General features: G+C 52.0%; 1 protein-coding gene across 4 annotated transcripts in view; it reads right to left on the bottom strand.

Annotated features, from left to right (window-relative positions):
- EXOC6B (exocyst complex component 6B) overlaps positions 1-17,534 on the bottom strand; it is a 273,231-nt gene that overhangs the window by 83,960 nt on the left and 171,737 nt on the right. For 2 of the 4 annotated variants that reach the window (XM_084286239.1, XM_084286240.1), the window contains 3 exons: positions 17,061-17,240; positions 12,116-12,145; positions 9,354-9,401 (listed from right to left, as the gene is read on the bottom strand). In XM_084286239.1, coding sequence (XP_084142365.1) covers positions 9,390-9,401; positions 12,116-12,145; positions 17,061-17,240 — 222 coding nt within the window. In that variant the 3' untranslated portion in view covers positions 9,354-9,389. Of the gene's footprint in view, positions 1-9,353; positions 9,402-12,115; positions 12,146-17,060; positions 17,241-17,534 lie in introns of those variants that run through there. The other 2 variants (XM_084286237.1, XM_084286238.1) reach the window with 1 other exon arrangement.

Below are 17,534 nucleotides of genomic sequence, written 5' to 3'. Positions count from 1 at the left end.
ACACTGCAGGTTTTGTTGTGCTCAGGTAGTTGTGATGCTTTATTGAGAGGCTCAGCCCTGGTCCAGACGGGAAGGAGAGGATGAGAAAGCAAAGCTGATGAACTCTGGGACCTGCACACGTGCTGGGCATGGGGCACAGGGCACGCTAAGCCCTCTCGTCCCTCCTTGTGCACCAGGACTCGCTTCCCAATTCTGTCCCAGCTTCAGGAGTCAGCTACAGGGTGAGGAGCCACTCTAAAAAGTTGCAGGGCCCAGGGCTGAGCTTTGGAGGCAGCATCACGGCCACGCTTTGATGCTTTGGGGGTACCCAGGCACAACATCCTCAAAAGTCTGGAAGCGGAGCCCAGCAGCACTTCAGGAGAGCTCTGCCAGCGTGAAAACCCCCGGTGAGGACGTGGGGTTGGCTCCTATAAACGCCTTCCTCTCGACGTGCTCTTCCATAGCTGTTCCCCAGCCAGCTTGAGACTTCTTGAGCTGCACAACTCAGGTCCGAAGGGGACTTCTCCTTCTCAGTTCCTGCTTGGAAAAGCATCCAAAAAGCCAAGCACCGCGTGCTCGCCCATCAGCGTGGCTTTGGGCACAGGCTGCAACGGAGCACAAACCCCCACGGGTGAAGTCAAAAGGAAGACCCCTGGGAAGGTTTTCTGCCTCGCCGAGGAAAATCTTAGGGGAAAACCCTTCTCGTACACCCAGCAAGGGTGGGATCAGCACCACGGAGGTGCCTAAAGGGTTACCTACGCCTGCAAACACGCCTGCTCCGGTGCACGCATTCCTCCGGCTAGCCGGGCTTGCCCGAATAAAGAGTGAGTGACAAGCGACACTGGGAGGGCGTGAAGAAGAGCAAATAATTGAGATGAAACGTCAAGTTAATAAGCCAAACGCAAGGAGGACGGGAGGGAAAAGTAATTTAATCATCACGGCTTGACAGCACAACAAACTCGGCCGAGCCTTCCCGGCGAAAGCGGCTTGCAGGTTCCTGCAGCGGCGTTTTATGAAATTCTTTGCCAGTTTTTTTCCACGGCGCCTCGTTGCAGGGAGGGCGAAGGGGATCCAACGGGAGCAGCTGCTGGCACGGCCGCCCCCTGCTCCTTCCTTTTCACGTGGGATTTGGCCGGGCCCAAACCCTTCTTCAGGTGCAAACGTGCACTGCGCCTTTGAAAACGCTGAAGCCGAATCTTCTCCTGACAGCCGAGAATCCCCCCTTTTATTTCCATTATTCTTCGGGTTTAAGCACCTAAAACCCGCTCTGTTTTTAAAAAAGAGTTGGCCTTTAATCTCAGCTTTAGGAACATACAGATGGCTGACAGCTTACGCTCAAAATTAGGGGATGAAAGATAAAAGTATATGAAAGACAGTTTTTTTGCCTTGTAAGCACTAATCCAGCTTTCCTTTTATTTACTCCTAGAAGGTCTGAAGGTGCCACAGGGGTTGAAGTCATCGTGCTGAACGTCTGGCTAGAGACAGGAGGGTGCAAGAAGCTCCACGGGGGACGACCGCCTCCCCTGATCAGTGTCTCCCTCCCTGTGCACAGAGGTTTAAAACCTTCCCAGCATTCTTATTTTTTTCATTTATAAATACAGAGATGCCCGATGACACAGATGCCAGCTACGGCAGCTCCCTGTAAGATCAGCAGCTGCAGACAACCATCGGGTTTAGAACATTTCCCCAGAAACACTCTGGGCCTGGCCCTGGGCACCGCTGAGCAGAGCCTGGCTCCGGCCTCTCCGCACCGCCCTGTGGGGCTTGGCAGGCACGGAGGGGATCCCAAACCCTCCTCGGATGGGATCCCAAACCCTTCTTGTCCCCAGGCCGAGCAGCCCCAGCTCTCTCGGCCTCTCCTCGCAGCAGAGGTGCCCCAGGCCCTGCAGCAGCTCAGGGGGTGATGCTGGGCTCGCCCCAGTGTGCCCAGAGCTCTCTGGCACTGGGGGCCCAGCACTGCAGGTGTAGCTCCACCAGTTTTGAGCACAGAAGCAGCATCACCTCCCTCCTCTTGCTGGCGATGCTTTGCATGACACAGCCCAGCACACCACCAGCCTTCTCGGCCCAAGAGCACGTTGCTGCTTCACGTTCACCTCGGTGTCCACCAGGTCCCTTTCTGCAGAGCCACTTCCCACCTGGGCAGCCCTGGTGCCTGCGGTTCTTCCTCCCCAGATTCTTTGGCACGTATTTACCATACAGATTTACTTCGTGGTCTCCTTTTTTTTTTTTTTCTGGTTCACTTCACAGCTTTCCCACGGCGCCAGGGCTGCGAGCAGGATGGCAGCGCCACCGGCGCCGCGAGGCCGAGCCCGGCTTCACCGTGGGACGCCGCCGCGCTGCGCTCCCCGACGGCGGCGAGCCGAGCCCCTGATTGACGTGTTTTCCACCAAGCCTCCGAAATCATTAACGGCCCCACCCGCATCGGCGGTGCCGGGACATGTGCCTCGGCGTGGAGATTTCGGCGAGCAGGACGCAGCAGGGGGCTGTCAGCCCCAGAGGTCGCTCCTCGAAAACCCCGCGCTCCTGCTGCGGGTTGGAGGAGCCACCGCACGCAGCAGGGAGGGCTCAGAGCCCTGCTAATTTCCACCACGGCTTTTGCAAGCCTGTGGTGCAACCGCTGGCACTCCCAAAGGCTCTTCCCATGCTGGCATCCTAAGAAGTCGCAGGGCTGCGTCCTGATCCTGCTCCACAGCACGCTGCAAAATGAGCTCAGCCCGCAGGCAGTTCAGAAATGCTTCAGCTTCTTCGGTGCACTGGTGCCCCACGCTCAGGAAGGCTTTATCTGAAATGCAAGATGAGATTTGGAGAAAAAGCCAGAGGAAGGATGCAACCACGACCTGAAGCATGTCTTCAGGTAACACTGCTGGGCCGGGTGGGTGCCAGAGCCCTGGCACAGGCTGCCCAGGGCAGGGAAGGGGAAAAAAATCACACCTTGAAGGTCATTTACAAACTCAGCAGAAAACCAAAGAGCTCCGAATCACACGAAGTGAATTCAGGAAAACTTCCACAGCATCAGCAGTTCACTCGAGACCTTTGCAAACCTCACCAAAGTTGAACTGGGTTTGCACAGGGAAGGCCTGGGTTTGGGGTGAAAGTCTGCAGAGCTCAGCGGCCAAGACACCGTCTTAAACACGGTCCAGTGGCCAGCAAAACGAATCAATTCTCCTCCTGAGCACGCAAGGAACAACTTTGGGTTTGTTTCTCGATGAGAATCGCTCTGTTTTTCCACCTAGGAATCCCTCTGCCCATTGCCTTTGGTGCAATTTGCAGCTGGGGTTTTCACAACACCTCTGAAGGTGACGCTGTCCTCCCCCAGGGGGTTTCTCCAGGCACAGGGGTGTCAGATCCGAAGAGGCCACTTGTGGCCGTGCCAAAGAACGGAGCCAAACCTCTTTGATGCCCTCCCGCAGAGGTAAGCCAGGCGGCGCCTACTGGAGCGCATTGGCATAGGCAACTCTCCTCGGACCCCACCGAGCCCTGCGGAGTCAATCACGCTGCAGGAAATCAGCCATGAAATCATCTCATTTCAGCTGCATTTCATCCTCGGGCAGCAGCCGAAACCCTTGGGGTTCCCAGGGGGCAGAGCAGCCACGGTGGGGAAGGTCAGCGCGGAGCCGGCACCGCTGACGGTAGCGCGCTTGTTTGAAAACAGCAAATATGTTAACAATTAGGGAAGGGCAGAGCTGAAAGGCTGCCTTGTTAATTAAGGAACTCGCTATCAAAGGACTCATTAAAAGCTACTGAAACGGAATGGTTGTTAAAATAAATACCCATTAATCTTAGCGTGCAATCAGGACCGGGCTGCCGCTACCTACCTCGCTGCGGGGCGCGGGGGCTCCCCGGCACGCACCTACCGCTGCCGAGCAAGCTGGCATCAGCCCCCGGCCCCCAGGAGACCCGAGGGGCCCCAGAGCAGTGCCCTCAGCACCTCTGCTTCTGCCAAGCGAGGATCTGCCGGTGCCTCTCGTTTTTCCCTCGTCCAAAGTTTTGTGCAACGCGGCCGTCAAAATGCGCACAAAGGTCCGCTCGTAGCACCGAGAGCGCTCCCACCAACCCGCCAACGAATTAATGCAAGGTTTCCATGAAAAACAAAGCCTGACAGGTTTCAAAGGGTCTCAGAGTTTCCTTTTTTTATTATTATTATTATTAACAGCAGAATTTCTTTTTAATCTGCACCAAGCGTCAAGACTGCTTTGGGTAACTACACCGAGACTTGCAAGTCCGCACGCTTCAGCCAACAGAAAACGGGGGGAAAACTGAAATCCTCGATACTAAGCGTCTGCTTGGTTATAAACACAGCTCATCCCAGTAATTTTAACACTGAATTTCTTGTCTTTTCCAAGTCATAATGCAACACTGGCAGAATATTTCACAGAGGCGGCAAGCGATGCTGTTATAGATGAGCAAGCATTCAGCAACGTCAAACCTCTAAGAAATGACGGCAGAAAGGCGAAGTCCCTTTTCTGGATTATTTACTGACTATCTTGTCCCTGTTCTTGTGTTCTCCCTGCTTTTAACTTTTTATTGGTTCAACTTGAACAGTTGTCACCAGGCAGCTCCTCACCACCAGGAGCTGGGGGCACAGAAATCGCGGTTGGATAAATCGAGTTATCCCGATGAGTGACCGTGCTTGGAGATCTGTTGGGTACCTGACGGAGGGAGGAGCTGGTACAGGACAAAGCTCAGACCAGAACAAACCTGGAGCCTGTCACCCCTTGAGAATAAGGCCAGCAGACACCTTCTGCACAGGCGTGGATGAAGACCTCAGATGCTGCAAGATCCCCAGAGGCAGAAGCGATTTCCTCATGCCCCAGCGCCCCCCTGACACCTCTGGACTGCCCCTTCTGCAGGCAGCACCGGAGCTCCAAACCTCACTAAACTGTGGCAAAATCCGTAAATCAGCCCTGCTGACACGGAGAGGAGAGCTTCATTGGCATCCCGATCTACCAGGTTCTTCTTAACAGCACCCGGAGTTGTTCTTCTCGTTGTTTTTTAAAGGCAAAATCGTTCGGCACTCACTGGAGATGGCAAAAAGAAATCCCAGACCCACATCCAGATACATTTAACACTTCACAAAATGTCAAAACAAACGTACGTTGAGTACTTTTGCAGTTCCAAGAAGTTTACTTAACAAGCAAATGGAAAAGCTGCCGTTAACCCCACAGAAATCCATCCTCAATTCTGACCCAATATTTATCGTCTTTTTTTGTTGTTGTTGTCGCGGGTCTGCACCCAACGCCTTGCAAATAAAAATGACCGTGCCCAGGATGAAGAGGGCCAGGAGCGAGGGATGCATCTGATGGTGCCGAGGGGAGAGCCAAGGGCTGAAGGAATATGGCCCAGAGCAGAGCTCACACTTAGTGTAACCCCGAAGAATCAAAGTTAGTGTGGCCGTGTGGGGCACAAGGGGATGGATGTGAGGGGGTCAGGGGCTGCTGGCTGACTGCAGGCACCGCCGAGCCCTGTATTTAATCTCCTGTCCCATAAAGTCACCCCAGGAGCAATGCGTTGAGGCTTCTGTGTCGACCGTGGGCTTGGCTGAAGGCGACTGGCACCACGATGCAGCCTCTCCGGGTTTGGAACTGGCCAAGGAAAAGCAAAAAAAAACAAGGAAAACCAAAAAAAAAACAAGGAACCCCAAGCACCAGGAGCAGGAGGAGGTGAGCAGAGCTTGGGGCTGGGGCTCCCAGCACGGAGCAACGCCTGCCGGGGAAGGGGATGCGCCCTGGTTCTCCATCAGGTCCTTCATGCTACTTGGGGAGATAAAAGCAGAGGTTTTCTGGTGCCCAAACTTGCAAAAGGAGAAGAAAAGAAGAAAGAAGGCTGCCCACGTGCTTCTGTGAAGGGGGCATTTTGGGTCTCAAAGCACAACCGGGCCCCTGGTGCCAACGAGGTCCCATACAGAGCCCCCAGGTCCATTCAGGAGTTTAAACCCGGAAAGATTTAGTGGCTTGTGGGAGAAGTTTCGTTGCCATCAGCAGGTCAGGAGGTTGAAGCTGAACGTCACCACAGAGACACCTCCAAAGCCTCTTCTGATGGAAACCGGGATTTTTTGTCTCCCCGTCACTTCACCCATCCCTGTCACCTAACAGCCTGGCTCACGAGACACCTTTTCACCAGAAAGTCTCAGATTCACCTGAGTGAACCCACAAGAACCTTATAATGGTGCCAAGGAACAGAGCTTCAAGTGAAATTGGCCTCAGGCAAAGATCTGCTCCCCCTGCAAGCACCCAAGGAGCCAAAAGCCGTGGCTACCACTGACCTGGCCGGCCACCGTGCTGGGCTGTGGGGGGAAAAAAAGCAAATCCCGCGATTATCTTCACCACGAGGAAAGCAAACCGGGCAGCCGTTTACACTGAGCACCGCGGTTCGACGCAAAACCCTTCAGGTGCCAATGAAAAAAAGTCCCAGGAGCTTGGTCTGGGGAAGATGCACAAAGCCAACAGCTTGGGGCTGTTCGGGATGGGGTTGGGGGAGACCCGAGGCTCCCACACAGAGCAGCACATCGGGCTCATATATATTTTTTTTCTGTTTTTTCCTCTTCTTTAACCAATCCGGGATAAAGGCACGGGCGCGCACGGAGACATCAGCTCTTTCCCCCCCCCGCGCGCTTTAGCTGTGCTGTCAGAGCCAACGAGCGCCGTCCACTTTATTATTTTTTTTTTTTTAAATAGGAAAATAAATAAATAGGAGGAAGGGCAGCGGGCGGGGAAGGGAAGTACCTCGGGCCGCAGCTGTGGCGGTGACCGCAGGGCAGAGGCTTTGAAGCGCTGAGGAGGCAGGGAGCAGGCAGAGGCCCTTCCCCGGGCAGCTCGGCAGCACAGCCTCTGCCGGGGAGCTGCTAGGTGTGCGTATGCAGAAAACACACAGAAATAAGGGATTCTGAGACACGGGGCTTTTTCTTAAAAATGTACGGCAAGATATTTTTAATTAACTTATTTTTAAAAGTCTAGGATGGGAATTGTTGTGCACAGAGCCTGGCGCACCAGAAATGAGCGGCGCTGTCGGAGCACCCAGCTCTGTCTGGAGATGGTTCAGAGAGCTGTGCGGGGACCTTCAGCTGCACACGGGTGGGAAAACTGACACATGATGGCATCGAGCTTCGAGAAAAGCCAGTAATTACGTGCTTTGAACTCATCAGCCTACTTGGTTTACCTGTAGATGCTCTCAGTATTTGCGTACGGATCTGCTCCCAGTTCTCCCAGTGGGCTGGTGGCTCGGCAGCACCCTGTGGCAACAAGCTCCTGTTCCAAACCTGCCTCCTGCTTTCTGTGACCCTCTTTTTTAAACAATTACAGATTAGTAAATCACATTTACCTCCTCTACCTGCTCTCTGAACGCTCTGTCATGCTACGTGCTGCGCTGCAAACGCCTGCCTGGCCTTGCTGCGATGAGAAACGGCACCACGAGGCGGGGAGATGGAGAGCTCGGCATGGAAGCAGCAAGAAAAACACCAGCAAAACCCAAAACTTACAGACAGAGCACGTCACGACAGCTCAAATCACTGCTCCTTCCTCCAGAAGTTATCTCCATGCCATGGCGGGAGGGAGCCCTAAACTGCATCGTACAAAACCGGGGCTTTCGGCTTGCCACAGTGTCAGCTTGGCAACATCCCCAAAAACTAATTTTTTTTTAATGTTTTAATGTGTTTCAGCCTTAACACTGCTGCAAGCAGGCTCGAGCAGCAGACCGAGAAGTAACAGGGCTGTAGATGAGATGAACTCCCTGCAGCCACAGGGACAGGCTCCCCAAAGGAAGGCTCCTTCACCTCCGCAAAAGGACACTGAGATCCCGCACCAAGAGGTGCCAAGGAAAAATATGAAGCCCCAACAACGGAGGCACCTCCGCAGCGGAATTAAACCCATAAATAAACAAATTTAAACCCATAAATAACCTGTGTTTAATGAGTCTCTTTATATGCACGCGAGAAGTAGCCGTAATTTTTCTCGGTCCTCTTTGCGCCACGCAGCCCTCCGAGCGCTCGGCGAGGCTCTCCTGGTCCCCATGTCCACGGGGTGAGACTTTGAGTTACTTGACACAAACCAGAGCCGTGGCCCGACAATTATCAGAGAGCAAAACTGGAACGAACGAGAAAAAATAAATGACATATTTCATCCTCCTCTTTTGTGGCTTTTATTTTCTTTTGTATTCGCTTTGGGAATAACATTCTTTCCATTGGGAAGAGTCTGATTTTCCATTAAATACAAAGCAGCTGCCATTTTGGAAACAAAAAGTTGATTAAACACAGATTTTGCATTTTCTCCCTAACGTACGAAGAGCTAGAACCACGCTCGTTTCTGCTGATTTATCAGGGCAAAGCATCTGCCAATTACGGCAGCGGGAAGACTTAAAAAGAGAGAGTGCTCTTGCTTCGTCTTCGCAATATCCTCCTAGCGGCCGTGTTATAAATAAAAGGTGAAAGATCTCGAGGCCTGGAGAACAGGAGGCTGTGCTCCTCCTCGCCACAGAGTCCTTGGCACGAAGGGTTTCTCATGCTCCATGCAGACCCCACGCCCGGGTAGATCCCCGCTCACCACGATGCCCAATGGAGGGGTCGGCGTGCTTGCCGTGACGTACGGCTGCCTGCTGGAAGCGGAACGCCTACATGACTTAAGCCCCAGATGTTGAGCAGACTGGAAAAAAAAAGGATGAGCTCAAAACAACAACAACAAAAAAACACCACGCCACTTCCAACCCAATGGGGTAGGGTTTTGTTTCCAAGCTGGGCGATCAGAGCGGATGATTGAGGAGCGCTGACCGACCCAAGAAGCGCGTGAAACTTCGGCTGGTTTTGTGTTTTTCCAGGAGCTAAACCTTACATGAAATTTCCATTTGCAATATTTACGGGTTCTAGTTGAGAAACAGAGAGAAGAAAACGAAAACTGCAAAAAAAGACTGGTAACTCGCGGTTGGTTTGGGGTTTCTTATCAGCACACCAGCTTCTCCTTATTTATTGCCAGTCATGAAATGTGATGAAGGAAGACCAGAGCAATCATGAGAAACCCAGAAGGTTCTGTATTTATAAACGCTTTGCTTCCTTTCTTGTGCCATACCCAACCTGGGCTGCAGGATGCGTGGTGGGTGCCTCTCTGTGTGCCATTGCCACCAACCCCAGCCTGCTCGAGCGCTCAGCCTTGCTCAGCTCCAAATATTCCGCACAAATTCCTGATATTTCTCCGGGCAAATTCAGTCCCAGGGATCCCAGAGGAGAGGTGAAGAGGAGATCAGGCTCCTTCAGTTGTTCTGCTGCCGAGGTGAGGCCACGCAAGACACCTGGGGGCTTCTGCAGCAGATGGGCGTAAATCAGCATTCCTCTGCACCCTCGCTGCTTAAGAGGAGCCTTCAAGACTTCAGGTTGCCAGTGCATGAAACCAGAGGAAAGCGTGTAATTGCAAAGTCTATTGTTTCACTTAAATTTGAGCCTAAAGGGAAAAAAACATACTTTAACTTCTGCTGGGGCTGCTGGAAGCTCTGCGCTGGGCTCCGGTGCAGGAAGCAGCAGGCGTGTTCGAATTCCTCCCGCCGAGGATGGATTTTCGACTGCCAAATTCCCCGTACCACACATCTGAGTCTTTGTGTATGTATGTGCACGCAAAAGTAAGCATAAAATAGCTTTATAACTCTAAGTTTGTAAAATAAAAATCAAAGCCAAACACGCCAAGGTGACTACACAAAGGGAAGCAATTCCTAGGTAAGCGTGCACAGCCTGGTTTAAAGGATTTATGGGACTGGGCATTTTAGCTTCAATTAATTTTCAAAGTGCTGAAAGCGTACAAGAAACCATGTAATTACAAGATAACTTGGCTTACCCGGATTCTAGTTAACTAGCGCTCCTGGGTTAATCAGAGGTCAGCCTTCTCCCCAGCCAACAAAGCTAAATCCACCGTATTTGAGCGTTTTTTCTCCTTGCTCTAAAGCAACCCTTGGTTCTTGTTTCGAGCCCTTCATTTTTGGAAATATTTAGGATTTCAGAGACACTTGAGAAGAGGAGGAAGGTAACTCGCAGCCACCAGCCCACAGCCGGGCAGGCAGCACAGGACTGCACAGCCGTGCAGTGCTGCTCCAGCCATAACCTCGTCTTCTCCTGAGCAGGGCACGCTCATTTTAAGGGCATTTTGCCCAACCTTTAGGGTAAACTGGTCTGAGCAACCCCTCGAGAGGGTAGGATTATCTCTGGAGAGCAGAGGAAGCGCACAAAGGATTTTGGACACTGCTCTCAGTCCCATCCATGTCTGCATCCCAGGCAAATCACTTTTTTTTTTATTATTATCTGTTTTTTGTCTGTATCTACTACACCAAGACCCTTCTAGGATCAGCCACAACCACTTCCCACCGGACTTTTTAAACGCTGCTACAATTGCTTCTTTGTGCTGCTACTTGCTGCGAGCAGATCTTTATTTTTAAATCCCTCCTAGACAGACGGATCGGTGATTTATTTCCACCAATTAATACAAACTACCAGGAGAACAAAAAATTAGAGGGGTTAAAAGGAAAATTAGAATCTGTTGCCGTTAGAAACAAAACCAACTAAGAGCAGGCCAGCAAAGTCCCACCATATAAAGGGATTACTCCATTCCTGACCCTTTCCAGGGGACCTCCAGGTATTACTTTTCATTGATTTACCTTAATGAAACTAATGCACCCCTCTCCATAGGAAGCTGACTCCATAGCTGTCTAGGCACTGGATTCAATTAAAGAAATAAATACATCTGGCTTCTAAATTGTTGGAAGTCTTGGGAAGCCAGAGGCAACGCTACTTTGTGCATCCGTCCCTCTTGCGGTACGCCCCAAGGCCACCAGCACACGGTGACGCTCAGCATCGCCCCTGGAAACTGGTGGACACAGAGGGATGGGGTCACAGAATCACAGAATTGGAGGGGTTGGAAGGGACCTCAAGAGGTTGTTGGGTCCCAGCCCCCTGCCAAAGCAGGACACCAGGACACCGCCAGCGAGCACGACGCATCCCTGCCCGGCGAGGCGGGATCCAAGTCGCAGCTTTGGTGGCATCTGGCCTCGGCTTGCTTTCAGCAGGCTCCTTTTTTCCAGAAATTGGCGTTGATTTGAGACCTCGATGCTGACTCAGAGCCCCCCAGATGCCTGCAGCCCACAAGGACTCGAGGCTCGGCCATGCTCGGTTTCCAGGACAAGGGGCGCACGCACCCAACCGCGCCGCGACACACCGGCAGGCAGCTCGAGCAAAGAGCAGGGCTTGGAGGCGCAGAAGCAGAAGCTGGGAGCTCCACCACAGCACAGGTTGGGTCTCACAGCACACAACTGCAGCGAGCTGCCTCGTGTCGACGAGCACGAGGCGCTCGTGGGCACGTGCCACGGCTCGCGGACACGGGAACAGGCACAACACGGCAGCTCGAGAGCGCTTTGCCATCTACCCCGGGGAAAAAAAAATGCCTGAGCTTTCCTCCCGCACACGAACCAAGCAGAAACGACAACAACCAGAGGCATTTGTTGAACCAGAAGGCAGGTCCTAAAGGTCTGCTCGGCTGTCTTTTGTGCTAATTGCCCTAATCCAAACGGGGCGATAGCAGCGTCCACGAGCCCACGCTGCTCTCCGGAAAAATAATATTCGAACAATAGTGCCAGAGGGAAGGCTCAGCAGTCCCAGCATCGGGTCGGAGCACTTAGACCAGGAGGGAAATCCCCACGGGTCAACAGAGGCTGTCAGCTCGAAAGGGAGATATATGCTGAACAGAACCCAGGGCGCACGGGGGGATTTACAAAGGTCTTTTCTCTTTCAAGTAGAGGTTGCAAATCCCATCGTGCTTTCCCTAATAGCAGGCACTGCCCCTAATTCCTCGCACATTTAGGGATGCATGGGGGATAAAAGGAGGTAGTTAAATGGGACGTGGTCCTAAAAGCAGCGATTGATCAATGCTACTGCAACGGCATGCTTGTGTGCAAGGAAACCCGCTATCCCAGCCTATTTGTTCTACTGTTATCTCAGAAACTGAAAGAAAACCTGCGTGGGCAGCAGAGGAAGGGACAAACTTCCACCCAAAGTTCATTATTTGCCTTTCCTCCCTTTCGAGAGCCACGACCTCTTCTGGTTCAACTCACCCTCTAACGCTGGAGGTGCGAGCAGAGCAGCCGGCACGCGCCCGACACAGCGCCGTGTACTCACCGACATTGTAGAGTGGACATCTACATCCCCCTACAGAGGACAACACAGGGAATTTAGGTCAAGTGCAGAAGAGAGCAAAGCAACAGCGAGCCAGGCAGCGAGCTGTACACCCACCGGGCGCCTCCAACCCCTCACCGCTCCGACCGAGGCAGGAGCTGTGGCAGGAACGAGTCACCAAGCGCCCCGAGTGCCACTTTCGCTGCTGGCCCTGATATTAAAAAGCGCCGTGCCACCTGGGGCATGCCACCAGCCCCCTGCCTCGGCTTTGCCACCTGTGAAATGGGCACAAAAGATGCCCACGGGCACACCTCCAACCCCAGTGTCCGCAGATGTCTGCACAACTCGCTCGGCTCCTCCAAGGGCAAGGGGGTGTTGTCTAAGCACAGGCTGGATTCGTGCAGACCTAAAGTACGTGTTTTTGGTGCTCGTACCACGTTTTCCTGACAGTTATTTTCCACTCAGTGAAATAAATGACCCTCTCTCCCCGTGTGGTCAAGGCTGGTACGGAGCTCGGGCTTGCGGTGCGTTTTTACCTCCATGCACGTCTTTGCCCTTTCACATATTACGCAGGATTTGGCTTTTAAAAGAAAAACATAGGTAACTGTTCTCTTTAAAAAGAAAATAAACACTTTTAAAGCTCTTTCCACCAATGCAAAACCCGCTGGGGCCAGCGTATTTATTTGCAACCGGGAAGAGATGCCAATATGGTGAATAAGGCAAAATGTTCCAGGCAGAGCGTCCGCAGCGTTTGCGCAGTTCCAGCTGAAATCTGTGCCTGCCATCTGGCAAAAATAAGCACAAAGGGGGGGGGGGGAAAAGAGGAAAAAAAAAAAAAAAAAACCCTCCGCAGAGAGTTCCCGCTGAACTGCTCGGGCTGGCGGAGGTTGGAGTTTGTTCGATCGCTGAAAGATTGCTTCCCCTTCCCGGGTCACCATCACCTCTTGACCTGCCCTGATTACCTTCCAAAGGAGGTTATCAAGATACAAGACTAACAGAGGATTAAAGGAAACTTAAAATAAAAACAAAACACACCCCTTCCCCCCTGCCCCGCTCCCCTCCCCCAGGAAAACATCCTTGCTTTGTTAACCTGACAGTTCACTGTAGGTGTTGACACAACCCTCCATCTTTGAAAAGCTTAATGTCAACAAATCAGTGTGTTTGGAGTAGCCCTGTCAATGCGATTTACATTAACTTGTCTAACAAGAAATAAAAACAACAATCAGCCATCAGAGACAAAAGGCTTTTTCAGTCATTCTTTTTTAAAAGTGCGATGCCGAAAATGTTCATTTTTTGGAGGCCGCGGCCCTCTGAAAACCCAGCAAAACGTTGTTTTTTTTTTTTAACATTAAGGGGGGGGAGAAAAAAAAGATATTTTCTTTTAAAGGAGGCCTGAGCATCCCATATTAATAAGCAGAGCAGCGGCGGCCGTAACCAACCCTCCCTGGTTAACGCAGGAAGAGGGCAGCCTCGAAGCCAAATGTTAATTCTGCTTTTATTTCCACCAGCATGTTATTTGCTTTGAGACATTTGGGGCACTTAGCGGAGCATTTTCGAATTGTGGCTATAAACCACCATGAAAAGCCCGAGCAGCAGCGGCGGCGGCATGCACCAAAGCCCCGTTAACTTCACCATGAACTTTTCACCCCCTTTCCCCAGGGCTGGCCGTCCCCAAGTGAAGCTGCAAAAAAAGCCAAAAGGTTCTGGGGACTCCTGGGCTGAGGCATTTTCTGCTGGTTTTGGGAACGACGGCCGCCCCCCCCGGCACGGGCAAGCAGAAGGAGATGCTGCAAACGCTTCTTCCCCGCAGCTGGAAGGGAAAAAAATCAGCTCCTCCGATGCTCTAAGGGGAAAAATTAGGATTTGCAACTCCTGCCTGGACACTGAAGGAAGAGGGGATGCTCGGTGCCACCCCACGAGCCAGGAGCAGCTTTAGCCAGGGGTGTTCACCCCTCCCCGCAATAAATCCAGGAAGGATTCGGTCCTGTATCCCCCAAAAGGACACAGCCGGAGCTTTTTGCTCGCTCAGCACCTCTCCTCCCCTCCTCTCCTCTCCCTGAGCCTCTCCAAAATGCTGCCCGGGCACAGCCGGACCCTCCAAGGCCGTTTGCTGGGCCCCGCTGCGCTCTCCGAGCCTTGACCCCGGAGAAGTTTCCTGCCCACGAGCAGCCCCGGCCAACACAATGGGATTACTCACACGTCAAGTTAAGCAACCGCCTGCATTTTTGCAGGATCAGGGCTTTCGGCTCTGTTATATTACAGGACAGAGCTTTTTGTTGCTGTAATTTTAGCACGGGGAACCGCCGACATGCCCGGGCCGAGTTTCTTTGATCAGCAGGTGAAGGGTTTTGTTTTCGGGGTAATTACTGTCGTGACAAAGGGCCGCCGAGCAGCTCGCCTCCTGCCACTTAGTCATCTCCTCAGCCTGCCGCTCTCCTTCTCTCCCAAAAACCTGCCGCAAGCTCACCCGCCAGCAGGGAGCTCTTCCATTTGGTTAATGGCAGAAATTCGGAGCACGAAGGCACCCAAAGCAGCAGAAGCCAAGGGAACAGAGGGGCAGGCGTTGAGCACAGACCACTTCCAGGAATGAGAAGATGCTCCACTCCCCGGGGACAGACACAGCAGTCCCTTCCCTCTCCCTGTAAGCTACCCAAGTGTGGAAATCCCGTATTTTATACCTGCAACAGGCTGCAAACTCCTCAAACAGGACAGCAGCTCCTTTAGGTTGTAATGTTGTGGTGCATTTGGGGCTGGATGTAGGTCAGCAGTATATTAAAGGCCCTACCTTGCCACTGGCCGTCCCACAAGGACTGACAACCCGTGCTTTCTGGAGATGCTTCCTTTCCCTCTCCAAGCCCTCTCACTCCTTCCTTCCCCAGAGGAAGCACATCCCGTACGCTTGGCGCTTTCACAAACATCGCCTTCATTTTTCTGTTCTTGTAGACAGACGGGGGCTTTCCCACGCCTCGTCCCCTACAAATCACTCCGAAATGCACTCAGGTTTTAAAGTGCTTCTAAAGAAGTTGCCGGGAAAAGGCCCTTGAGCCTCACGAGAAGGGATCACCGAGGGAGCTGGGTACCTTGCCTTTGGTTCTTCCTGACTCACCAAGGACCTGCCAGCAAAGTGCAAGGGCTTCATCTCCGTAACGCTCCTCTCAAGGCAGGAACCCCAAAATATCCCAAATCCCAGACTTCTCTCTCCTAGCAGCCGTTTAACCCTGATCTACAGCTTCACAAATTAGACCTCAGCCTCTGATTAAGCTGCCTGCCCTGTCTGAGGGCTGGAGGCAGGCTCAGTGCCGTGTGATGCTCCGAGGAGAGCTTCTGAGCAGCCCCAGCACGTTACCTGGCTCCTCCACCGTGGCCAGCAGCCTCCTCACCCACTGGGTGCTTTCGATGCAGCTGCGGAACAGAAAGGCTGCTTGGAGCCATCCCGGCTGATTTGCTGCCCTCCCGGTCTCCGAAACAATTTTGATGAGTTCAGAATGGAAACGTTAATGTTTAAGGAAGATAAATCACTCCAGGCCCGTCTCATAAATCATCGCGGGCTCCTCTCCCTATCCTCATCCCTCCCGTCAGCCACGCTGCGGTGCTGGGAGCTGACCCTCCCCAAATTGTTCTGCATTGGGGGGACAAAAAAAAAGCATCAGCGGGCTTTTTTCTTCACCTCTCTGCAGGGGAAGGATGGACCAAGGATGGACGGTGGCACACGTGCGTGTGTGGGGTGAACAAGCAGGTACTCTGCAATCATTCCTGAGACCTTCAGTGTTAATTTGCCATATAAATATCCCTATAAAAACACTGGGAAAAGCCACTTTCATTTCTCTTTTGGTGGCTTCTCCAACCACTTTTAAGCAGAGCTCGTTTCCATCAGCTACCGAATCTTGCTGCCATGATGGAGAAGACCAAGGACATGAACTATGTGGAAGAGTCTGCAAGGTACTGCTGAAGTTTTGGGGCTGTGACACCTCCTGGAACAGCTCTGGAGGGCTTAAACATCCCTTCCAGTGGTGCAATCACCGAGACACAAACCAGCAGAACGAAGCTAAGAAGTGTCCTTGTGTATTATCAGCCTTCTCTTCCCGTTCATAGCCAAGCCAATAAAAAAGTGCCCACGCTGTGTGCCATTACTCTATAATCCCGGGCACCCAGTAACAACAAATAAATAGCAGGCCAGTGAAGAAGAAAGATGTGAAATTGCTTTTAGGACAAATACAGTGTTCAGAAGATTTGCTATTTCAACATACCTGCTGATTGAAGAGACTCCTAAGTATATATCCAGACAGCTCAGAACAAATCTTGTTTAAAAGCAAAAAAAGCTGTCTGAGCAAAAATGAACTCCCTGATGGTTACATTTTTCCTACTCGAGGGGACACTACTCAGCCAAGTGCAAAAAAAACACAACATAAAAGACATTTTTGATCGCAGTAACAGCATAAACACAGGCATATTTTAGACAGCAGAGAAAAGAAAGAAACATATGCTGCCTTACGACGCAGAGCAATATTTTGATGTAAGGCATTGGACAAACAGTTGGAAACGTATCTGCAGCTCAAGTCATGCACACCCTTCTGCTGGGACCTCTCAAAATAATCGTGGAATGTCTGTTAAGCTGAAAGTTAACGTATCTAAAATATAGGTGGGAGTGAGTTGTGATCCTACCTCTGCTGGTGGACTGGGAGGTTTCTTTCCCTCATTCTCACGTAAGTAGATTCACAAATAATCAGACATATTTGGGGAGACTCTCGCCGAAGCCTGACTTGTGCTAACACATGAAATAGCTCACTTTAAAAATAGATTTGCTATTTCATAACACTTGACGCTTTGTGTAAGGCCCCATTTCTATCTCACTCCATGAGGCTTGAGCAACCATCACTTTCAGCAGCACCGTCAGGTGTCCGTGTGCTCCTTGGATAGAAAAAGAAAGCAAATTTGGGTGGTCGCTTACCGGGAGGTGCGTGAACACGGCAAACGTGCTGCGCAGAAAGCCAATGAGGTCGACCAGGTAGTCACTGGCCTTGCTGCCCGGCTCCATGGCCATCCAGTCGTAATCTGCCAGCTGCAAGAACTGGTCAATCTTCTGGTTCAGGTTGGTGTAAATCTCTTCCTCAGCAGCGTGGCGGGCATCCTGTGAAAGAAAGTGATATTGTATGGGATGGAGACTCCATGCCATGCCTCTGCACAGGTGCTCCCTGAGCTACAGGATGAAAGACTGGCCCGAAACTTAGCCCTAAAGTAGCACAGGACAGGGTCTGGAGGGAACTACATGGTTGCAACAGCCTTGGGATAGCTCGTATTGGTGGGACTTGTGCTGCCAGATCTTCTGGAAGCCCAGAGCTTCCCTGCCAGAACAAGGATAGGAAAAGTCATCCTCAGGCCAAGTAGGAAAAGATGTTGCTGGATGGGATGAGGAAGGGAATTC

The sequence above is a fragment of the Netta rufina genome (assembly GCF_964035555.1).
Source record: "Netta rufina genome assembly, chromosome: 4".
NCBI classification, from domain to species: domain Eukaryota; kingdom Metazoa; phylum Chordata; class Aves; order Anseriformes; family Anatidae; genus Netta; species Netta rufina.
This window is presented reverse-complemented; position numbering and strand designations above follow the sequence as displayed.